The sequence below is a fragment of the Pelophylax lessonae genome (assembly GCF_965119305.1).
Source record: "Pelophylax lessonae genome assembly, chromosome: 5".
Classification (NCBI taxonomy): Eukaryota; Metazoa; Chordata; class Amphibia; order Anura; family Ranidae; genus Pelophylax; species Pelophylax lessonae.
The window spans coordinates 543,041,087-543,067,290 of record NC_138772.1 but is presented as its reverse complement, the minus strand read 5'-3'; the positions used below and the strand labels follow the sequence as shown (position 1 = coordinate 543,067,290).

Here is a 26,204-nt window from a genome sequence, read left to right as displayed (position 1 = left end):
GCCTTAGAGGACCGGTGTAACCTTAAAAAACCCTACCTCGTGAAAATTCTCTACCCACGTCACTTCCTGTGCACATACGTCATGGAACAGCTGAGCAGCTTCACACAGCGCATGCTCACAGCTCCGGAGGGTAGGGGACTTTCACGGGGTAGTGTTTTGTAACGTTACACCGCATCAGCTGTTGCCGCCGGTACATTAAATCATCTCCGCTGCCACCCCTCTGACTTCCCTGATCTCGGGTCCGTGATTTATATTTTCATAGACCCGCCGTCGCTTTTACATTTTGGAGCCGAGATCAGGGAAGTCAGAGGGGTGGCAGCGGAGATGATTTAATGTACCGGCGGCAACAGCTGATGCGGTGTAACGTTAAAAAACACTACCGAAAATTCCCTACCCTCCAGAGCTGTAAGCATGCGCAATGGTAAGCTGATCAGCTGTTCAATGACGTAGGTGCAACCCTCCGGAGCTGTGAGCATGCGCAGTGTTAAGCTGCTCAGCTGTTCAATGACGTAGGTGCACAGCAAGTGATGAGGGTACGGAATTTTCACGGGTAGGGTTTTTTCACGGAACACCGGAATGACATCATACGTTGCTTTCTCCCAACGGCCTCAAAGGGCCCATTTGAGATTTGAGGTTTTTTTGACCCCAGACCTCACATTAAAGAGGACCTGTCCTGCTTATTTCTATTACAAGGTATGTTACATTCCTTGTAATAGTAATAAAAGTGATAACACATTTTTTTTTAAAGGGACAGTGTAAAAATAAAAAATAAAAGGTGAAATAAATAGGAAAAAAAAAAAATGAAAGCGCCTTGTCCCTCCCAGCTCACGCACAGAAGCGAACGCGTACGCAAGTCGCGCCCACACATGTGAGGCATTGCCACGATCGTTAGAGTGAGAGCAATAATTCCAGCCCCATACCTCCTCTGCAACTCTAAACTTGTAACCTGTAGAGATTTTTAAAGCGTTGCCTATGGACATTTTTAAATACCAATATTTGTCACCGTTCCGCGAGCGTGCGCAATTTTGTAGCATCATGTTGGGTATCTATTTACTCGGCGTAACATCACCTTTCATATTATAGAAAACAATAGGGCTAACTTTACTGTTTTCTTACTTTTTAATTTTAAAAAAGTGTTTTTTTCCAAAATAAAGTATTGCAACGATCTCCATTTTATTCTCCTAGGGTCTCTGCTAAAAAAAAAAAATTATAAAATGTTCGGGGGTTCTAAATAATTTTCAAGCAAAAAAATACTGATTTTACCTAGTAAACAACAAATCTCAGAAACAGGCCCGGTCCTTAAGTGGTTAAGGCATTGATGAATCAACAGGTCCAAAGCTATAATGTAAAAATTACTTAGGTCTATAGGGGTGAACAGGTAGGAGAGCTGAAGTGGTTACATTTTTTTTTTTATTTCTAACCAATATGAGGAATGATTTCTGTTATTCTCTGCTGCAGTCTGGATATACTCCATTGCACATGGCATCCCAGTCCGGCCATGAAAGTCTAGTACGGCTTTTCCTAAACTGCCCAGGAATTCAGGTTGATGCTGCGACCAGTCGGCAGGTAACCACACTTAAAACTTAAGATGTAAATTGTCTTTACTAATTTAAGCACATTTAAGAAAACAAATATTATCATCTTTAACCACTTTACCACCGGAGGATTTTGCTGCTAAAAGACCAGGGGGTATTTTGCGATTCGGCACTGCGTGACTTTAACGGACAATTGCGCGGTCGTGCGACGCTGTACCTAAACTAATTTGACGTCCTTTTTTCCCCACAAATAGAGCTTTCTTTTGGTGGTATTTGATCACCTGTGCGATTTTTTGATCATGCGCTATAAACAAAAAAAGAGCGTCAATTTTGCAAAAATAATAATATTTTTCACTTTTTTTATATGAAATTCCCCCCAAAAAAAATGTAAAAATCAAAATTTTTTAACATTTTCGGCCAATTTGTTATATGCTACATATGTTTGGTAAAAAAAAAAAAATCGCAAAAAGCGTATTTTGATTGGTTTGCGCAAAAGTTATCGCGTTTACTAACAAAGGGAAAGATTTTTGTCATTTTTGTTGTTTTTTTAACGCGTAATGGCGGCGATCTGCGTTTTTTTTTGCGGTACTGCGACATTGTGACGGACAGATCGGACCCTTGACTGACATTTTTGACACTTTTGGGGTTACCAGTGACATTTCTACAGTAATCAGTGCTATACATATGCACTGTTACTGTAAAAATACACTGTGAGTGAAGGGGTTAACTTTATTTGAGAGGGAGGGGCTGTGTGTGTCCCTAGGGGCGTGATTCTTACTGTGATTGGCTGTGGCTTGAAGTGTAGGAACAATGATCAACGGTCCTACATAGTAGAACCGTGTGATCAGTGTTTCTACACAGGGGAGAATGACAGGCGGCTTGTTTACACTAGCCGCCTGACTTTCTCCCTCTCCCCCGACGATCGGCGAGTGACCGGTGGACATCGGGTCCGACGGTCACACGCGCGGGGGGGGGTCTGTGACCGCGCGGGAGCGCGCCTCCGGCGGCGCGCGCTCGCTCCCCAGAGCCTCACAGGCTAGCGACGTAGACCTACGTCGCTCTGCCTGTGAGGGCCTGACTGCCGCAGTAAATATACTGTGAGCAGTCGGCAAGTGGTTAAGCTGGCCATACACCAGAAGAAGTTTATTAGATCGTTTTTTTAAGTTCTGAATAATTTTTCATTTATTGGGGTCAAATCAATGTTTTTTTTTTGTTTTTTGTTTTTTTATTATAGTGATAAGAAAATTTGGATCAGGATGGATTTTTTTTTTTGAAAGAATGAAATTCTAACTGTGAAAACTTGTACATATTGTAAGAAACCTTATTACTTGGTCTGGGATTCCATTCAAGTAGCAGGCCTAGATGAAATTTTAAGGACTTTCGAAAAGGTTGACTCAATGATGGCATCATCGAACGCTCTGACGAACAATTTTTCAGAATTTCAATACGAACGTTTGCACACATTTTTACTGGTGTATGGCCAGCTTTAGCTCTTATTTCCATATTTGGGCATGACCACACCCACTCTGCAAAGCTCTTTAAAAAGTGAAACTTTGTAGTTTGGGACTTTGAAACTAATTTATGCCCCGTTGGGATCACGGGCAGAATCGCCACGATCCCACTGCAATAGTGGCAAAATGCACCATGCATATTTCGGTGCCATTTATTTTTAAATTGTAGTATTATCAAAGAAAAATGGCGCCTCTCCCTCCTTTGTGCTTGATAACCCGGTGTATTTTGACTGTGTGCTAATTAGTAGCAGCGCCTCACTGATTACCCTTATTTTTAACATGTAACTCCACTTCTGTTGAGAAAAAAACATTCCCCTCTGGGTGATCTCTTTACATTACAAGGGCTATAACAAACTTTGTTGCAGATTCCTACCTTTTGTTATTCTGAAGAAATCATTGTTTGTTCCTCTGTGCTGAGTGGGTCAAATGGGAGTGGTTTCATAATTATCTATCAGCTGTGGCAGCTGCAGGGCTCTAATGAGGAAATCTGCTGGGCCTGCATCCCTTTAGACGTGTTCCTATTGGGAATATCTCACCAAAAATGACATTTTTGTTGCAGGGGATGCCAGAAATCTGACTTGTATCTTAGTGCAGACTTCTAGGAAAATTGGTGAGCCAATCACACAAGCAGGAAATTATGTTTCTGGGGGTGTGGTCAGTATACATTCTGTGTACAGAAAAGCTCCAGGCGGCCATATTGCATTGCAATTTCAGAAAATTACAACAGCTGCAGATTGAAAAGGAAAGGTCATTTTTAATAACCTTCACTTACAATATGATTTGTATCGCAATTGTATACGCTATATTGTTTTTTCTTTATTTGCTATTTTTTTTCCCCCACAAAAGTGGAGTTACCCTTTAATGTCACCTAAATGCGGTGCGTGGCAAACTGCATCATGCAAAGCTTGTTACCCAAAAAGGAGCAGAAGCTTCTTTTCGGTGACAAGCTTTGCTCAATGCGGTCTGCAGTGACTCAATGCGTGACAATCACAGCAAAACCTCACCGTGTTTAGGTGCCATTAAAAATGAATTGCATTGCGATTTGGAATTGCTAGTAATTCTGCCTACGATCCCAAATCGCTCAATGTGAACGGGGCCTTGATATTTGGACATGGACTTACATTAAATGGTAACTTCTCTTTCGTGGGGGAAAAACAATAGCAAATAAAGAAAAAACAATATAGCTTATACAATTGTGACACAAATCATATGATAATTGAATATTATTAAAAATTCCCTTTACTTTTCAATCTGCAGTTGTTTTAATTTTCTGAAAATGCAATATGGCCGCCTGGAGCTGTTCTGTACACAGAATGTATACTGACCACACCCCCAGAAACATCATTTCCTGCTTGTGTGATTGGCTCACCAATTTTCCCAGAAGTCTGCACTAAGATACAAGTCAGATTTCTGGCATCCCCTGCAACAAAAATATCATTTTTGGTGAGATACTCCCAATAGGAACACGTCTAAAGGGATGCAGGCCCAGCAGATTTCCTCATTAGTGCTCTGCAGCTGCCACAGCTGATAGATAATTATGAAACCACTCCCATTAGACCCACTCAGCACAGAGGAACAAACAATGATTTCTTCAGAATAACAAAAGGTAGGAATCTGCAACAAAGTTTGTTAAAATCCCTGCAATGTACAGAGATCACCCAGAGGGGAATGTTTTTTTCTCAACAAAAGTGGAGTTACGCTTTAAGACAGAAAGGAGAAATGAAGCGCAGTCATTTTTACTACTACTAAGAAGGAAGCAGAACCTGTGAATGTAATGAGCAAAGATGGCTGCCACCTGGTTGTTTCTGTAATTACTATATGCACACAGAAACAAGATTTTAAAACATCATCAATTTACATATTACATTATTATATAGTAAATCTAAAGGAAATCAAACAATAAAAGTTGTTTAGTGTGTATCCAGCTTTAGTGGTTAAGCTTAATTGACTTTTTCAACTTAACTAACTAAGGGAATGTATATTGGGAGTTTAATTTATATTCAGTAGCACCTTTCACCATGTGGACTTAAGCCCCGTACACACGTACCGATCGTTGGCCGAACGATCGGCGGGCTGTCGTGTCTGTTGAAAAGTGCAAAAGACTGCACAAGAATTTTGTCCGCCGACTACAGCCGACTGCAGAAGTGATGTCATGTGATGGTTAACTTTCCCTGTCTTTTTTCTTTTCTGAGCATGCCCAGTCTTGCAAATCTGCTGTCTGTCGGCCGAATTCTGTATTGACTTGCGAACAATCGGCCGTTCTGGTGTCGGCATACAAAAATTTTTATGCTTGCACAACAGATTCTTTTCGTCCGAAAGTGCGCTGTCGGCTGTCGGAAGCATCATACTAACAAGCCGAAAATCGGCCGATCGTTCGTCGGCCGAAGCTTTTCGGCCGACAATCTGCACGTGTGTACGGGCCTTTAGAGTGCATATCAAATTGATGCTGGGGCACATAGGAGATTAAGAAGCCATCTTGCACCTATTTAATATAATACCATACTAACACATGCCTATCGGCATTTCCATGGAGTGTTGGAGTAAATCGCAGTACCTGTAGGAAACTCACACAAGCACAGGGAGAACATGCAAACTCCATCCAGATAATGTCCTGGCCAGGATTTGCAGCAAGAGCCCCAGTGCTGCAAAGCAAGGGCAATAAACAAGTTTCCAAACTTCACTTAGTTCAAGAGGAATCATCCCCTAAAATTATTTGTAATGCAAAACTTCAGAAGTGTCAGTCTTCTGGTTCCCAGGTATTCTCATTGGTTCCTCCAACCAATCTCAATGTCACTAAAGGACCCAGTAGAGATATGGAAGTCTGCGGGAGGAACCACTGAGTGCATTGGAGGACCAGGAGATAGACAGTCCTGGAAGTGTCAGCTTCAGAAGAAGACTTTGGGTGGGGGTTGCTTTTGAACAGATCAGCGAGGTGAGAGAAGTATTTGTGAAGGTCTTCTTCAGGAAGCCTTTTTTTCGGCTATTCAATATTCCTGACAGGGTCACTTTAGGACGCTTTCAGGGGTGTAAACTACTACATAAATATATGATATATATCATAAAGATTATTTTTCTTTTTGCTCACCTCCCCCCCCCCCCCCCACCTCAAGGGATCTACACCTATCCATCTTGCTGCTCAGAACGGTCACGCGGCAGTTGTTGGGCTGCTTCTGAGTAAATCAACATCTCAGCTGAACATGATAGACAGCCGCGGATGCTCATGTCTTCACTTGGCGGCGGCTAATGGCCACAATGAGATGCTGAGAACTCTGATTGGACAAGGAGCTGACATCAATGTGACTGACAAGGTAATAATGTTTTTTTTTTTTTTTAAGTAAAGTCGATTGACAGATTTGTATAATAATATATATAGTGCAGCGGAATAAACATTTAATTTAATGAGGGGATAGTCCATATTAAAAGCCAGGAGTCCCAAAGCAGTCCATATGGTGCAGGAAAAATGGAAACAAACAGATCCCCTCCACCTGTGATTACACTGCGCTCACCTTAAAGCGGAGTTCCGGCCACAGAATCTTTTTTTTTTATGTCCCCCAGACAGTGACCCTCCGACCTCTATATATCCGCTAATCCTGTTTTATACAGTGGAATAATAGTTTTCCAAGCATAAAATCTTACTTTATAAAATTTCTGCAGAGCGCCGCCATCTTTGTGCTGGTTCGCCGAGTCCGCTGTGGGGAAATGTCTGCCCTGCTTCCTGGTTGTAGTGGGCGGAGGCCAATGAATCCAGCGTGAAATCTCGTGCATGCCCAGTACTATGCGATCGGCATAGTATAGGGATGCCTATCATCGCGTTATTTCCTGTTTGCAAATAACGCGATGAAAGGAGTGGCCGGCCGCCTACGTCACTGCCCATTGCATCCTGGGAGCTACAAGTAAGAGCTCCCAGGACGCATTGCGGGACAGGATGTGACGGCGTGGGCCGCTGCCGAGGAAGGAGGAAGTGGATGTAAAGGTGAGTATATTATCCTCTGTAAAATGGTAAGTACAAAAAAAAAACGCTGGGAATATCCAATTCTGGCCCATGGAAGGATAAGGAAGCAGATGCCATAAAATGTAAAGGCATGATTTTCTGGCCGGAACTCCGCTTTAAATACAAAAATTTAAGCAGATTTCTTACACCCACGGCTTGAAACAGGAAACTGGTCAGCTGGTCATATCCGGACTAAATCCGCTCACCGATAACCACAACATGTAATAAAGAAGACCGATCTAAGTGCTCTCCGTTTTAAACTATTTATTAAGGCATAAAAGACAGGACCGCACTTACATGGATAAAAGCAGATATAAGCATAACAGCTCTCTCCAGTAACACCGCGCCTCTGGTGAAGGGAGACACAGTGCCGCTGCAAGGATCTCAGCTTCCGTGTACAGCTGATCAGAGGATGGCGGCGGGGTAACGAGCGGCTCCACCTCCCGTACCGGTATCGTCCAATGAGGGACTTTGACCCCCACTGGTGAAGTCCCTCATTGGACGATACGCGTTCATTGTCATCTTAGGGCATAGGGGCATTCTCCTTTTCTGCACAGAATCTTTGTATCTTTTACTTGACAAACTCTTCGACGAAGCTCTCCTTTCTTTCATTTTGCTTCTGCCCAACTCCAGAACTTTTTGCCCCTTAATCAAAAGCTCCCCAATACCCCTATATTTGAAATCTGAACTCCAGGGCCAAACTTCTATTCCTGCTTCAACCTCCCTTCTTATGTACAGCAACAACGCAGATGCATTTTCAAAATACTGAGCTCAGGCCATAAAACTGAAGTCCTTGTGGTGTTACTCCATCTAGCCCTCAACAACCGTCAAACAGCAGGAGGGGGAATCTGGGCGAGGAAAGATTAAGATGATAGACAAGGCTAAGATCTCTGTGAAGGTTCTTATGTAACCAGATATACCAGATATACCATAACCGCCATCAATGTCTGTGAAGGATCTCATTTATCTAATCAAAAGCTAAACATTTCATGGTAATTGGATTAAGGTGTCGGTGCTTCCTGTGCTGTGGTATTTTCCTGACCATAATTAGAACTGAGGATATGGTTTGGATTAGTTACGAAATGTCTTCAACATTACAAGTCCAGTTGAAGGTGACCAACTATTACTAGATATACAGGCTAAGGTCTAAGAACTGAAATGTCAGCAGTGGCTGGTCCTATTTGCCATCAACTACTGCCCATCAGCAACATGTCTTAGAACTTTAGGGTTGGAGTACTCTGGAAATAAGTAAGATTAACCAAACTAATGAAGGACTGAGGTAAGCAAGCAGATAACTGTGGCAATGGAATTAAACGGCTTGTTGGTTAAAGTTAATTCTTCCAATACAGACCTACTGTACATTCCAGGTGTCTTCCTCATCTGGTATTTTGGTAATGGCCATTCCAGCCATGCTGCCATGTGACAGTAGTTCTCTACAGTGAGCCCAGACTGGTAGGTGACGCATTTACAGGTGGTGTCCATGATGCCCCAGGCATACAAAAATTGGGTTGAATGACATTGGGTATTCAACATGTGCCAAAAAAGTAATTGAAGAACTTGTCTGCCAAAGGCAATAGCAGGCTCATATCCCTTGTGGTTGACTGTTTGCAATTATTTTTATGTATGTAGAATGGGTGGTGTCCGCTCCATTTTGCTGCAAAGTCTGGTTATCTCGACACTGTGCGTTACCTGGTGGAATGTGGTGCCAACCCAACCTTGGAATGTAACGATGGAAAGACCGCCATTCAGTACGCTGCTGATGACAACCACCAGGAGGTAGTGAGCTTTTTACTGAGGAAAAACCACAACACCCTCAAACTAACAGAGGACAGAAAGGTAAGTCATCCTATTCTTGATGCCCTTCCTTTCTTCCTATTCAGGATACAATTATTTAATGCTTGTTTAGTCTAGGATTACATTTTCACCATATGTCGGTAACAACCCATGCAACCCATACATACAAAGAAACCAAAACAAATATGTTCAGAAATTAAGTTATGTGTAATAAAATGAAATGACATAAGGAAAAAGTACTGAATACATGAAAAAAGGGAGGTGCAAAAAGGCATGGAAAGCCAAGACACCAGCTGAAATCTATCAGTAACTAGAAAGTAATTCTGCCCCTTGCCAGTGCAAATTAATATCAGCTGGTTCAGTCTCAACCGATGGCCTATAAAAAGATGTCTCATTACAAAGGCGTCACACAAGAAACATCTCATGATGGGTAAGAACTCTCTCTGGCATTGGTTATTGAAAGGATTTCTAAGCTTCTGAATGTTCCAAGGACCACTTTTGGAGAGCTTCAGAAAAACCTGGAATTAAAAGGTACAATTGTTTTTAAGGAAAACAATAAATAATGAACTCAAACGCCATGGCTAGTATGCACAGTCACCATGCAAGACTCCATTGCTGAAGAAAAAGCATGTTAACCTCCCTGGCGGTAATCCCGAGCGTGACTCGGGGTGGATTTTTTAGTCTAGGATCGGTATCCCCGAGTCACGCTCGGGGTAGATGTGCAGAGCGCGCAGCGGTCTCTTACCTTCTCCTGGCGATCCAGCGATGATCTCCCATTGCTGTGATCGCCAGCCGTCTGAGATCCCTGCCGCTCGTCCGTCCTCCGTCGGTGTGATGACTTCCTAGTTCCGTTCCCTGCAGCAGCAATGAACTAGGGAGGGAAATTCAAACATTGCACAAAACACAAACACATTTATATTATATATATATATATATATACACACACATACACACACCTATATATGTATATACACATATATATATATATACATACATACATATATATATATATATATATATACATGCATATATATATATATATATATTATATAACGCATGAATTATAATCTAATCAATAATATAATTTTATTATATAATATATATATTATATAATAAAATTATATTATTGATTAGATTATAATTCATGCGTTTGTGTTTCAAATTTATCACATCTGGGATGTCTATTAGAGTCTTGTTTTGGTCAGGTTTAAGTCAGTAATTACTAAGAATTGTAGGACTATAATACATAACGCCAAATTTCCATGAAAAAAATTGTACCGCTTTTGGTATATAATTCCTGACATAATCATACCGCCAGGGAGGTTAAAGCTCGTTTAAAGTGGTAGTAAACCGCTGAAAAAAAAAAAACATAAAAAAAAAAACCCCTGCAAGACAATAGCATATTGTGCTAGTATGCATCACATACTAGCACATTATGAAATACTTACCTTAGAACGAAGCCCCGGCAGCGGCACCCGGTCACCACTGAGGGAGCTGACATGTTCCCTCTGCGTCTTTCCGGGTTCGCAGGCTCCGGCGCTTTAAATGGTCAGAGCTGCGATGGCGTCACTCCCGCACATGCAAGCGGGAGCCCTCCCTTCCCGGCAAGGAGCTCTGAAGCTCCGGAATGATATGCCAGACCTTCAGAGCGCATGCGCTGCTGATGTCAGCAGCTGGATGCAGGGTGAATATCTCCTAAACCGTGCAGGTTCAGGAGATATTCATTTTACCTACAGGTAAGATTTAATATAGGCTTACCTGTAGGTAAAAATCACCAAGTGGGGTATACAACCGCTTTAAAGTTTGCTGCACAACATTTAGACAAGGCTGTGAAATACTGGGAGAATACAGTCTGGTCAGATGAAACCAAAATAGAGCTGGAGTTTTGGATGCCAAAATACACACCATGTTTTGAGGTCAAATGGCACATCACACCAAAAACACCTCCATACCAACAGTGAAGTTTGGAAGCCATCATGGTGTGGGACTATTATTCAGCATATGGTACTGGTAAACTCTAAATCGTTGAAGGAAGGATGAATGGAAAAATGTATCAATACATTGCTTGATCTGCTACTATCTACCAGGATGATGAAGATGAAAGGGTGGACATTTCTGTAAGACAATGATCCCAAACACAAAGCCAATGAAATGCCCAATTGGGTTCAAAGAAAGAAAATGAAGCTGCTAGAATGACCCAGCCAAATCACCCGACTTGAATCCAATAGAAAATCTATAGAAAGAACTAAAGATCAGAGTTTCTAGAAGAGGCCTTCAAGATTTGAAGACGGTTGAATGCTGTGCGGAAGAAGGGGCCAAAATCACACCTGAGCAATGCATGCAACTAGTTTCTCCATACAGGAGGTTTCTTAACCCCCCTGGCGGTATGATTCTTTCCGATTTTAGGTGATGAAAGTGGTACCATTATTTTGCATGTAATTCTTAAGAATGAGCAGCCCAAACCAACTATTTACATATGTTTTTTTTTACTGTGCGTTCTTCTTTATAACATAAAAACATCACAAAATCATAAATTATAATATAATAAATGACTATAAATAAGTTAAAGTATGTATGTAAATACGATAACATATATTTTATACATATATATATTGTGAGGGATTAGCTCGGTGGTAGGCGTATGGGTGACCCCTCTGGGGGGGGTCGGCACACAGGGAGATAGCCGAGGAGTGGTTGAAAACAATAGTTTATGGTTTATTCTTCCAATTTCTTCAAACAAGTGCATGCAGCAAAAACATCAAAATAAAATAAAACACAAAATAAATCCTGGCCGCTGTGGGCGTCTACCTTCTCACACACAGGAACCTACCTAAGGAGTCTGTCCCCAACCTACTGTTGGGCAGACTTGGCTGATCCTACAGCAGACACTCAAATGTCCATTTGTTTTCTTTTCACATATAAACATTGTCCATTGAACATGTCCCTTTGTTTTCTTTCACACAGAAACACTTCGTCTTCTCACCTTTGAGACGTCTTCACTCGTTTTTACCCTCCTGAGCGCACATCGCTTCAGGAGGTCTTCCCCATGCTTACACAGCTTTCAGGGGGCACACAGGACTGTCCTCTACCCACACGGCGTCAGGATGCAGCACTCAATAGATTTTCTCTGGACAAATTATAGAGGCCTTGATCTCCTCATTCTGAACAGCTGAATGGTTTTCAACTTCCTGCTGGCTCTCTCTGCAGCCAACACCCTATAGTAATTAGTGAACTTTCTAAATCAGGTGGAAATGTATCTCCTGCCTGTGACTACATTCCCAGATTTACCTGACTTCCTGTCACAATATATATATGTATACATATAATATATATATATATATATATATATATATATATATATATACATATACACATACACACATATATATATATATATATATATATATATATATATATATATATATATATATATATATATATATATATATACATAAAAAGTACAGTAAAGCTGCAGGAAAGGGCACTGGGGGGCAATCTAATGTGAATTTATTTTATTTTGCATTGTATCAGTGTGTTTGGTGTGTTTTACTTTTGAATTTGCCGCCGGTTCCACCCCCCTGTCATGTCGCAGGAGACGGAAGCCGGGGCACAGAGAGCATCGGGAGGAAGATCCGCCGCTGCACACCGCCCACATACATCGATGGATCCCGGGGAAAAGGTAAGTAACCCCTCTACCAGGATCCAGCGATGCTTCTGGCGGTACCCCGAGTGTGGCTCGGGGTTACCGCTTATGGCACCGAAATTTAACCCCGAGCCACACACGGGAATACTGATAGGAAGGTTAAAGCTGTCAGTACCAAGTATTAAATACATTTCAGTTATTGTGTTCGATACTTTTTCCCTGTGACATTCCATTATATTACACATAACTCATTTCTGAACTTATTTGTTTTGGTTTCTTTGTATGTATGGATTGCACGGGTCGTTACCAAAATGTGGTCAAAATTTTATGTCAATAGCACCTTGAGAAATGTATCTACCTAGAAAGATTGTAATGTGTTCAATGCTTATTTTACCCTCTGTATATGTTTTACATATGAGTGTAAGTATTACAGTTTCTGGAAGTAGTCACATCAAAGAGCGACTGCCAGGTGTTGCACATATGCTGAAAGTATGGTCAATAATTCCAATGTGCGAAGGGAGCGGGTCCGGTGAAACCAGAAGTGTTTTTATTGAAAAGTTTCTGCAATGACATAAAGCATGACCTTCAGTCTAATAGATATAGCAACTGTTATTCTGTTCCTACATAATAATACACACACATACAGTATCTCACAAAAGTGAGTACACCCCTCACATTTTCATGTGACAACACTGAAGAAATGACACGTTTCTACAATGTAAAGTAGTGAGTGTACAGCTTGTATAACAGTGTAAATTTGCTGTCCCCTCAAAATTACTCAACACACAGCCATTAATGTCTTAACCGCTGGAAACAAAAGTGAGTACACCCTTAAGTAAAAAAAAAGTCCAAATTGGGCCCATTTAGCCATTTTACCTCCCCGGTGTCATGTGATTCGTTAGTGTTAAAAGGTCTCAGGTGTCCTCGATATTCCAAACAACTAAATCACCCAATCAGAAGTGCATAGGAAAGAAAGAAAGGAGGCGCAAACACCTAGTGCATTACCCTTGGACACCTTTAAAACGTTTTTATTAAAACGCCAAAAAACATACAGACATGAAGAGCAAAAATCGCATTGAATGAGTCTACCACATGTGGAGGTATTCATCCCTGTAATTGGACCACTGACGCGTTTCGGGAGACAGGCTCCCTTCCTCAGAGCTCAGGGAAGGAAGCCTGTCTCCCGAAATGCGTCAGAGGTCCAATTACAGGGATGAATACCTCCACATGTGGTAGACTCATTCAATGCGATTTTTGCTCTTCATGTCTGTGAGTATGTTTTTGGCATTTTAATAAAACGTTTTAAAGGTGTCCAAGGGTAATGCACTAGGTGTTTGCGCCTCCTTTCTTTCTTTTCTAAGGTCTCAGGTGTGAATGGGGAGCAGGTCTGTAAAATTTGGTGTTATCGCTCTCACTCTCTTATACTGGTCACTGGAAGTTCAACATGGCACCTCATAGCAAAGAACTCTCCGAGGATCTGAAAAAAAGAATTGTTGCTCTTCATAAAGATGGCCTAGGCTATAAGAAGATTGCCAAGACCCTGAAACTGAGCGGCAGCATGGTGGCCAAGACCATACAGTGGTTTAACAGGACAGGTTCCACTCAGAACAGGCCTCGCCATGGTCCACCAAAGAAGTTGAGTGCACGTGCTCAGCGTCCTATCCAGAGGTTGCCTTTAAGAAATAGACGTATGAGTGCTGCCAGCATTGCTGCAGAGGTTGAAGGGTTGGGGGGCAGCCTGTCAGTGCTCAGACCATACGCCGCACACTGCATCAAATTGGTCTGCATGGCTGTCGTCCCGGAAGGAAGCCTCTTTTAAAGATGATGCACAAGAAAGCCCGACAGACTAAGCAGACTAAGGACGTGAATTACTGGAACCATGTCCTGTGGTCTGATAAGACGAAGATAAACTTATTTGGTTCAGATGGTGTCAAGTGTGTGTGGTGGCAACCAGGGGAGGAGTACAAAGACAAGTGTGTCTTGCCTACAATCAAGTATGGTGGGGGGGAGTGTCATGGTCTGGAGCTGCATGAGTGCTGCCGGCACTGGGGAGCTACAGTTCATTGAGAGAACGTGTGAATGCTGAAGCAGAGCATGATCCCCTCCCTTCAGAGACTGGGCCGCAAGGCAGTATTCCAACATGATAACGACCCCAAACACACCTCCAAGACGACCACTGCCTTGCTAAAGAAGCTGAGGGAAAAGGTGATGGACTGCCCAAGCATGTCTCTAGACCTAAACCCTATTGAGCATCTGTGGGGCGTCCTCAAACGAAAAGTGGAGGAGCGCAAGGTCTTTAACATACACCAGCTCCGTGATGTCATCATGGAGGAGTGGAAGAGAACTTCAGTGGCAAACTGTGAAGCTCTGGTGAACTCCATGCCCAAGAGGGTTAAGGCAGTGCTGGAAAAAAATGGTGGCCACACAAAATATTGACACTTTGGGCCCATTTGGATGATTTAACTTAGGGGTGTTCTCACTTTTGTTACCAGCGGTTTAGACATTAATGGCTGTGTGTTGATTTATTTTGAGGGGACAGCAGATTTACACTGTTATACAAGCTGTACACTCACTACTTTACATTGTAGCAAAGTGTCATTTCTTCAGTGTTGTCACATGAAAAGATATAATAAAATATTTACAAAAATGTGAGGGGTATACATAATAATAATATTCTCATATACAGGAAAAACGTCCTCTAGAAAATAACAAACAATTGAACATGTGCTGATATGTTATTACTCATTCTGCACCACCGTGGGCTAATAATACAATCTAATATGATATAAATAATCTAATATGATATAAAAAAACATAACACTATGATAATCACATTCCCGTTACGCTGACGCCATGTGACGCGTCAGTGTGATCCATTAACATTTGTGCAATGTGTTATTTAATCACACAGTAGCGACAGCAGCCTTTACTGATCACAGGGATGTAAATGAAATCAATCTCATCCTTTTTATAGCCCTCTTACCTTCAATGACATAAAGCATGACCTTCAGTCTAATAGACAGAATAGCAACTGCTATTCTGTTCCCACCAGAAACAAAGGGTCCGTCTTTTTGGTTCCTCCTGCTATATTAGCAGTGTTCCATTAAAATATACACTCTTTCAGACTTTTAACTCAATGCTGCCTTCTACTGGTGCTTTAATAGAAATGTCATGAGTTTTACTCTCTCTATGAACAGAACTAGAGTATAACCGTGGACTGCTGGAGCTGGAAATGTGATACTTATTAGTTTTTTTTTTTTATGGGGTACCTGATTTTTGGCATCCCATACACAGGCTTAAGCTTTTCATTGTTGTAGGTATTGTTCAGAATGATCAGTTCCCTTGTCTGGTTTTTGACACTAGCTGGGGCTCTGTTAGGCCTCATTTACATTTGTGGCTGGGGGTTGGGAAAACGCACTGCTGAACTGAGTTTTTACCACCCCCCACTGCACCCCCTGCAAAGGCAGTGGAGAGGGGTTTACATATGCCAAAACTGCAATGCTTTGAGTAGCGAAAATGATCAGCATTTTTGGGTTTAGAAGGCAGTATTGCCTGCCGAATTTGACCCATTCAACTAAATGCATGCAATTCATGTAGTTGTGGCATGCTGATGTGGGGTTTAAGGGGTTGAAACAGACTTTAAGGAGGCAAGATAATGTTCAGAGGGTAACATAACTGTAAACGGGGCTTTAGAGAGATATTTTCCTCACTCTCCGTACTGCTGACAGCAGTTACAGGTGGTCTTGGAAAGTTCCCCTCACTTCCTGTCTGGTAAAATGTCAGCAGGAAAAAGACCCAAATAGCAGTAAAAACCCAAAAGGGATTCTAACCCTTTACCACACTCAATCCAAAAAAAAAAAAAAAAACAAGGTTTGACAGAACATACATACACTTTATTGTTTTGAATTTTATGCCAGCCTTTCTTTGGGATTTTAGTTGTCGCCAGCAGAATTTTCAGTTGCTCCAATCACAGCCTAATATTACAAATTAAAAATTGTTATCATTATTACTATACAGGATTTATATGGTGTCATCAGTTTGCACAGTACTTTACAAAATAAGGGAGACAGTACGGGTACAATTCAATTCAATACAAGAGGGTCAGGAGGGTCCCGCTTATGAGATCTTACAATCTAAAGGGGGGAGCAAGTTGTCTGCAAATCGCTGGTTCTCATAATTCAGTAATTGCTATGAGAAGCCGGTTTTACTGCCCGTGTATGTGAAAAGGAGAAAGCACATGGTAACTGGGCTCCTGTGAACCTGATAGATTTTTCTTTAGTATGAGCTACTGGCTTTTCGTAGGCTTTCATGCTGTTTAGCTTTTGCTGTAGCATTTAAATACATATGGTTTGAGCTAGAGATCGACCGATTATTGGCAAAGCCAATATATATTGAGGGCCGATATGCACTTTCCTGGATAATATCAGAATCAGCCACCAAGGTGACCGATATTGCCGATATTTCGGGAAAGTGCATGTACCGGAGTGATGCCTGCAGCTAGAGGCATCACCCCGGTACTGGCGTCCATAGCCAATGGTCGGCTGTCTTGTAATGACATTACAAGGAGCAGGAGGTGACGTCCCCCTACCTCCCGCTGCCCTCTGAGGCTCGCCCGGGTCTCCCGTCCCACCAGGAGACCCGGGCAACCAGCCTGCAGGGCCGCCGAAGACCCGATCAAAGACACATTCGGCTCTGATCGGGTCTCCATGTAAACCCGGAAGTGATGTTATGAGTGACATCACTTCCGGGTACTGTCTGGCGCCAGATTTAAAAAAATGACAGCATTCAAAACAACCAAACTTGGCATTTTTGAATGCTTTTAAGTGCAGAGGAGGGGTTTGGGGTCTTTTAGACCCCCATATCCCTCCACAAGAGTACCTGTCAAATAAATAAAATTTAAAAAAAGATTTTATCGGCCAATATCAGCCGGTATCGGCAACAAAAAAACGATATCAGTCGATCACTAGTTTGAGCTATTAGGTGCACATCTACTTTAAAATATAAAGAAGGGAATAGAAGGGCTGAATCCATGTTGCATGTATAATGTTAAAATAAAAAATGACCAGCGCTATGGAGTATGTGAGATAAATAGAAATAAATAGGCGTAAGCTGCCACCAACCAACCCCTGGGGTACAAGGGTTAAATGTGAGATAAAATTTTAGGTAATGACTAGTATAAATGCTGTATGTATAAAAAATCAGCAATGGTATGATCAAATAAATAAATAAATTCAAATAGTGATATAAAGTGCAAAGTTCCAGTAGCTGAAATAATCAGGGGTATGTATTCCACAAACCCTCAAAAAGTGCTCAGTATATACAGTGGGTACGGAAAGTATTCAGACCCCCTTAAATTTTTCACTCTTTGTTATATTGCAGCCATTTTTTAAAATCATTTAAGTTCATTCTTCTTCCTCATGAATGTACACATAGCACCCCATACTGACAGAAAAACACAGAATTGTTGACATTGTTGCAGATTTATTAAAAAAGAAAAACTGAAATATCACATGGTCCTAAGTATTCAGACCCTTTGCTGTGACACTCATATATTTAACTCAGGTGCTTTCCATTTCTTCTGATCATCCTTGAGATGGTTCTACACCTTCATTTGAGTCCAGCCGTGTTTGATTATACTGATTGGACTTGATTAGGAAAGCCACACACCTGTCTATATAAGACCTTCCAGATCACAATGCATGTCAGAGCAAATGAGAATCATGAGGTCAAAGGAACTGCCTGAAGAGCTCAGAGACAGAATTGTGGCAAGGCACAGATCTGGCCAAGGTTACAAAAAGATTTCTGCTGCCCTTTCGGTTCCTAAGAGCACAGTGGCCTCCATAATCCTCAAATGGAAGACGTTTGGGACGACCAGAACCCTTCCTAGAGCTGGCCGTCCGGCCAAACTGAGCTATCGGGGGAGAAGAGCCTTGGTGAGAGAGGTAAAGAAGAACCCAAAGATCACTGTGGCTGAGCTCCAGAGATGCAGTCAGGAGATGGGAGAAAGTTGTAGAAAGTCAACCATCACTGCAGCCCTCCACCAGTCGGGGCTTTATGGCAGAGTGGCCCGACGGAAGCCTCTCCTCAGTGTAAGACACATGAAAGCCTGCATGGAGTTTGCTAAAAAACACCTGAAGGACTCCAAGATGGTGAGAAATAAGATTCTCTGGTCTGATGAGACCAAAATAGAACTTTTTGGCCTTAATTCTAAACGGTATGTGTGGAGAAAACCAGGCACTGCTCATCACCTGTCCAATACAGTCCCAACAGTGAAGCATGGTGGTGGCAGCATCATGCTGTGGGGGTGTTTTTCAGCTGCAGGGACAGGACGACTGGTTGCAATCGAGGGAAAGATGAATGCGGCCAAGTACAGGGATATCCTGGACAAAAATCTTCTCCAGAGTGCTCTGGACCTCAGACTGGGCCGAAGGTTTACCTTCCAACAAGACAATGACCCTAAGCACACAGCTAAAATAACGAAGGAGTGGCTTCACAACAACTCCGTGACTGTTCTTGAATGGCCCAGCCAGAGCCCTGACTTAAACCCAATTGAGCATCTCTGGAGAGACCTAAAAATGGCTGTCCACCAACGTTTACCATCCAACCTGACAGAACTGGAGAGGATCTGCAAGGAGGAATGGCAGAGGATCCCCAAATCCAGGTGTGAAAGACTTGTTGCATCTTTCCCAAAAAGACTCCTGGCTGTATTAGATCAAAAGGGGGCTTCTACTAAATACTGAGCAAAGGGTCTGAATACTTAGGACCATGTGATATTTCAGTTTTTCTTTTTTAATAAATCTGCAACAATGTCAACAATTCTGTGTTTTTCTGTCAGTATGGGGTGCTATGTGTACATTCATGAGGAAGAAGAATGAACTTAAATGATTTTAGCAAATGGCTGCAATATAACAAAGAGTGAAAAATTTAAGGGGGTCTGAATACTTTCCGTACCCACTGTATGAATGCTATACTGTAAGCGAACGGAAATGTGCAATGAGTAGTAATGATAAAGGTGCACAAATTGTGATAATTATTTATTGTAAATTATATTAACTTATATAGTGCAGGTGATAGTCAAATAGTGAATATATAAATATATAATGCAAAAATTATATATACATCGTATAAATGAATATATCGCAAAGAATAATTTCATGTAATAAAGTGCTTATATATTCCTTAATTAATATAAATTATAGTGAACCAAGTGAAAAACAGGAAAGTAAGAGGTTCTTTCCTAAAAAGTGCTGAGTATAGTGTCCAGAATAAAAACAAAAATGTTTCCACAAAGTAAAGAAAAAGAGAGTGTCTACATCTGTGTTGACCACTAGATGTCACACTGCCAATACAACCTGTGTGATGGAGACAGGCTGGCAAATCCGAGGGTCCCCTCTGCTTCTGATGAGCAGATGATTTGGGAAATTATGGTGATCTAAATGCTCAAGCAGAAAGAGAACCCCATGATGAAAAGTGCAAGGCAATAACACATAAAATAGTGTACACTCACTCAGTAGGCTGGTCAGGATCAGTGTAGTAAACGCCGGGAAGCTTCCGCGTTCCACGGCTCAAGCTCCGTAACCGGAAGTGACGTAAGACGTTAGACTCCACCCTACGCGTTTGGTCATAGGACGTCTGCTGGAGCGGCCAAGATGTATAAGCTACTGGGAGAGGTGGAGCCGCAAACTCCAATTGGTCAGTCTCACCACCGGGAAACCCAAATGATCTGGGAAGTTGGTTAGTGACTCAGCTCATGAGAATTCAACCAAAATTAGTGGGTAGATAGCTGGAATAGGTAGATTGTTCACTAAAGCAAAATGTATCTGCTTTAATATTTGCTAGTTGATATTTTTGGTTTTTGGTTTTCAGTTTGTTTTCGACCTAATGGTCTGTGGAAAGCTGAACAACAACAGAATCATAGAAGAATACATTCTAAACTCGAATGCTCCTCTGGATACTGCGGTGAAGCTTTCCAGAGCATTCAATGTCACAGCACTTAAGGAGAAGGAACGGTCAGTGGACCTGCTCAACGCTGCCAAATACAGCGAAACAATGGCCACGGAGCTCCTGACCATTGCATCTGGCAGCAAGAATGCTGGCTATATCCTCAGGTCAGTGGACCACCGTGGAACTTCCATACTCGATTGCTTAATTGAATGTGAGCAGAAGAATGTGGTGGCTCATCCGGCTGTTCAGAAGTACTTGACCGAAGTCTGGTATGGCAACCTGGACTGGACTGCTTGGAAGTTGGTCCTTCTCTTTTTTAGCTTTTTAGCCTGCCCACCTATTTGGTTTGTCTTTTCTCTACCTCTTAAGCACAGGTTTAACAAAATCCCCATCATGAAGTTCATGAGTTATTTGGCATCTCACATATTCCTAATTGTATTATTCATCTTGACCATCGTCTATCCACCACTGAGTCCCATTTATGAAGGACATATGGTGCCTAATTGGAACGAATGGCTTTTGTTGGCCTGGCTGTCAGGTATGTTGGTTTCAGAGCTCACCCACCAACAAGAGCGGGCAGGTCTTGCCTGGATTCGAGTGTTTGTTTTAGGGTTTTCTGCTGTTGCCTTCTTCTGCCACCTGCTTGCATTTATCTTCACGGACGTAGATCGTCTTCACTGCCTATTTGCCAGAAACATTTTCCTTGGCATCGCCATGACTCTATCTTTTATCCAGTTTTTGGAATTCCTCACTTTCCACCACCTCTTTGGACCTTGGGCGATCATCATAAGAGATCTCATCAAGGATCTGACAAGGTTTGCGGTCATCCTTGCTTTGTTTCATGTGGCCTTCACCATGCAACTGTCTGCTGTCTACCAGCCAGTCTACCCAGAGCCAAGTGCCAACTACTCATACAATGAGACAATGACATTTAGAAATGATTCCAACATCCAGGATCCTATCGACATCACTGTTCTCTTGTTCTTCTCATTGTTTGGCCTGGTGGAACCAGGAAGCCTTCCATCTCTCAGCAGGACTCCGCAGTTCACCTTTTTCATTGTTCGCTTTGTATTTGGAGTATACCTTGTTGTAACTCTGATTGTCCTTATCAATCTACTGATTGCTATGATGAGTGACACATACCAGCGTATACAAGCTCAGTCGGACACAGAATGGAAATTTGGAAGAGCCACACTCATCAGAGACATGACCAGAAAGCCTGGAACCCCATCTCCTTTCAACCTTTTCACAAACCTGTTTTACTACATTAAACTACTCTGCAAGCATAAAGGTATGACTGAGAACGCTTGTTGTTTTTCATTACAATGTCCCTAAACCCATGTGCTTATATCATAAATGGTCAATTTATTTTAATATCCTATGAAATTTGTTGCTACCACGGGAGGTTTAACCACTTGCCGACCGCTCACATGGAGCGTACTGTGGCAAAGTGGCTCGTTATCGTCCAGCGGCGTAGGTCTACATCGCTGGACTCCTCCCCTTGTGGGCGGCGCGCGCACACCACCGGAGGCTCATTCCTGCTGTATTCAGACACAGCGGAAGTCGGGCCAGGGGAGGAGAGGCGGTGATCGGGGGATCGAGTGAGGAGATCCGCCCACTTGTGTAAACAAAGCGGGCGGATCTCCTATGTGACAGGCAGGGACAGATTACAGGATTCAGCATAGCTGAACCTGCGATCTGTGCCTGTGTCACTCAATCCCCTCCCCCCACACACGTCAGTAAGCACCAGGCATACATTAACCCCTTGATCACCAATAAAAGTTAACCCTTTCCCTGCCAGTGTCATTTTTACAGTAACAGATCAGCAAAAGAGGCAAAGAAACCGCTCAGGTGAGAAAATAATAATCCCGACCATCAAGGCAAGGTGCAGCTAGGATCCGCAGTCCAGACAGCTATATTGTGTAGAGAGAAAGGGATGAAAGCATAGCAGCTGACGCGTTTCACGGATAAACATGGTTACGACTAAGCGGACGTTTATCGGTGAAACGCGTCAACTGCTATGCTTTCATCCCTTGTCTCTGACTGTATCATGGACTGTATCCTGGATTGATTTTAACTTTTGGATTCAATAAACGGATTTTATATTTTTTGCACCTTCAAGTTCGAGTGCGGCTGCCTTTCTCTCTACACAATATAGTCATTTTTACAGTAACAGTGCATATGTATAGCACTGATTACTGTAGTAATGTCACTGGTACCCCCAAAAGTGTCAAAATTGTCAGTTAGGGGTCCGATCTGTCCGTCGCAATGTCGCAGTCCCGCAAAAAAAATCGCAGATCGCCGCCAGATCGCTGCCATCACTAGTTAAAAAAAAAAACAATAAAAATGACATAAATTTCCCGTAGTTAGTAGCTGCGATAACTTTTGCGCAAACCAATCAAAATACGGTTATTGTGATTTTTTACCAAAAATATGTAGCAGAAAACAAATTGGCCTAAAATTTTAAAATTAGATTTTTACATTTTTTTGGGGGAATTTCATATAAAAAAATGTGAAAAATATTGTTATTTTTTCAAAATTGTCGCTCTTTTTTTGTTTATAGCGCAAAAAGTAAAAATTGCACAGGTGATCAAATACCACCAAAAGAAAGCTCTGTTTGTGGGGATTAAAAATTTAATTTGGGTACAGCATTGCATGACCACGCAATTGTCAGTTAAAGTAACACAGTGCCGAATCACAAAATATGGCCTGGTCAGGAATGGGGTTAAATCTTCCGGTCTTAAAGCGGTTAAAAATACGCTCATTGAGAATTTTTTTGTCAAAGACATGTAGCTAAATACATTTTGATCTAAATATATGACAAAAATTGAATATATTGGATATTTTTTAACTGTCAAAGTAGAAAAATATTGTTATTTTTTCAAAATTTTCGCATTTGTTTATTAATATCGCAAAAAATGAAAAGCGCAGAGGTGATCAAATACCACCAAAACAAAGCTCTGTTTGTGGGGAAAAAAGGACGTAAATTTTGTTTGGGTACGGCATTGCATGACCGCGCAATTGTTAGTTAAAGTCGCACAGTGCCGAATCGCAAAAAGTGGCCTGGACGTAAAGCAGGAAAATCCTCCGGTCCTAAAGTGGTTAAAGTGGTTAAACTTCAACTGCAGGCAGCTCTTTGTTCATTAATACATCCCTAAATTAATTTTTTTAAATGCAGGCAGAATAAGTACAGAAAAGCTCAGAGTTGGGTGGGAGAAGCAGCATAAGGAGCCAATAATTGGTGTTGCAGTAGAAGGTGCATACTGATAGGATGAGAAGGCAGAGTGATAGAGAGAAGAGCTCCTCAGTCATTGCCCAGGGACCTGTAAGCAAAATTAGACCACTGCCACAGTGCGACAGAAATCCTTTGGCAGATAAAACAGCTCCCATATGGATATGATTTCTTCTGTACAAGGATTGCAAGAGGCTGATACCAAATCAAATCTTGCACTGCTTCCAATGAATAAATAATATTAATATATTCATGAACACAGAGCTGCATTCCTTTGTGTCTTTTATATCTGTTATCAATTTTAACATAACGTACGCAGGACAACCATTTCCTGTTGTTGGGATTGGCTGGCTGCTATCCCCAGCTGTTTATCACAGGGATTGGTCATGTGACTAGTGACCCTCCTCACCACCCAACAACCCCAGCCCTGTTCTTTACTCTCAGGACATGGAAATGTGTCATCTTCAGCAGAGCATCACCAATTAATCATAAAAATCTGGTGGAATTTTTTAAATTTAAATAATAGTTTTCTCCACAAAAATTTTAGTATGCTGTATGGTCGAGCTGGGTGCCCCTCCTCCCTCCATTGCCATCCAACAACGCAGCTAGCGAGGAGACGGCTGCTTTGACAGGTGACACTTTTCTCCATCTCCATTCTCCAAGCACTTGCCTGGAAGCATTCCTTGTGAGATGCAGGGGCGAATCTACAGGGGTTGCAGGGGGTTGCAATTGCAACTGGGCCCCATGCTCTAGGGGGCCTGTGCGGCTCCCCTGTACACTTAGATAAGGGGGGCGGCGGGAGCTGTATGTAGAAAAATCACTGTCCTCCTTTTTCCTCTTGTAGCTGCAGGAGGAAAATGGAGGAGATTGGTTCCTCTGTATGCTGACCCCGCCACCCCTCCTATTCAGTTCACTTGTGTTCTGCTGTCTCCGGGCCCCTGTGTACTCCCCTGCCCCCCCCCCCCCCCACTGTGCTGCCCCCCCACCCCACTGTGCTCCCTTGCCTCGCCTGCCGGCTGCTGCAGGGGATGTGTCACAATAGAGAACCCGGAAGGGGTCGGTAAATATGTAATTTACCAGCTCCTTCCTTTTCTGAATGGACAGAGTCATAGTCAGTGACATTGTAAAAAAATAAAATGATAAAAAATAATACAATTAAAATACCAAAAAATAAAAACGACTGACACCAGTGGGGGAACTTCCAGGATCGCAAAGGTCACACTTGCAACCGGCCCTGGCATTCCACCACTGTGGGGAGGCCCCAAGATGGCAAAAAGGGGGCCCACTGCAGAACTTGTGAAAGGGTCCCGCTGCGGGACCGTAATAAAGGGCCCCGCAATGAGAGTAAAGGGCCCCAGGATCAATGGGAAGAGCCCCAGGCATGAAGGTAAGGGCCCTGGCCAGGGGTCTGGGGGCCCTTCATGGTTTCCTGCATCGGGGCCCTGAAGGTTCTAGTTGTGCCTCTGGTGAGGTGCTTGTCCTAGGCAAGTGCTTGGAGATGGAGAAAAGGGTCTCCCGTCAAATAAGCTGTCCCCTTGCTTGCTGCGTTGTTGAATGGCTGTGGCAGGAGGAATGTTGTCCTCTCTTAGTTAGCCTTAAACATCACATAGGTAGAAGGGGCAAAGTCCTTCATGTACTTTGTCCCCTGGCAAACAAAATACAATAAAGTGGAACTCTACTGTATCTGAGCACCACAAACCAAAAACCATATTTAATTCATTTTTAATATTCGAAGCAAACTCCCCCATCTACCCATGTTTCCATGCTTTATTTCAGTGCTTTAACCACTTTACCACCGGAGGATTTTGCTGTCTTACGTCCAGGCCACTTTTTGCGATTCGGCGCTGTGCGACTTTAACTGACAATTGCGCGGTCGTGCGATGCCGTACCTAAACTAAATTTACGTCCTTTTTTTCCCACAAACAGAGCTTTCTTTTGGTGGTATTTGATCACCTGTGCGGTTTTTACTTTTTGCGCTATAAACAAAAAAAGAGCGTTTATTTTGAAAAAATAACAATATTTTTCGCATTTTTTTATATGAAATTCCCCCCCCAAAAAAATGTAAAAATCAAAATGTTTTAACATTTTCAGCCAATTTGTTTTATGCTACATATGTTTGGTAAAAAAAATCGCAAAAATCGTATTTTGATTGGTTTGCGCAAAAGTTATCGCTTTTACAAAGGGAAAGATTTTTGTCATTTTTGTTGGTTTTTTTTTTTAACGCGTAATGGCGGCGATCTGCAATTTTTTTTGCGGTACTGCGATATTGCGGCGGACAGATCGGACCCTTGACTGACATTTTTGACACTTTTGGGGTTACCGGTGACATTTCTACAGTAATCAGTGCTATACATTTGCACTGTTACTGTAAAAATAACACTGGCAGTGAAGGGGTTAACTTTTTTTTGAGAGGGAGGGGCTATGTGTGTCCCTAGGGGCGTGATTCTAATTGTGATTGGCTGTGGCTTGAGATGTATGAACAGTGATCAACGGTTCTACATAGTAGAACTGTATGATCATCATTCATACACAGGGGAGAATGACAAGCAGCTTG

General features: G+C 42.3%; 1 protein-coding gene across 1 annotated transcript in view; it reads left to right on the top strand.

The window, feature by feature from the left end:
- Positions 1 to 26,204, top strand: part of LOC309556168 (uncharacterized protein) — a 216,924-nt gene that overhangs the window by 179,745 nt on the left and 10,975 nt on the right. The window contains exons 23-26 of the mRNA XM_082258529.1: positions 1,459 to 1,566; positions 6,157 to 6,354; positions 8,667 to 8,873; positions 20,341 to 21,709. Coding sequence (XP_082114655.1) covers positions 1,459 to 1,566; positions 6,157 to 6,354; positions 8,667 to 8,873; positions 20,341 to 21,709 — 1,882 coding nt within the window. The remainder of the gene's footprint in view (positions 1 to 1,458; positions 1,567 to 6,156; positions 6,355 to 8,666; positions 8,874 to 20,340; positions 21,710 to 26,204) is intronic.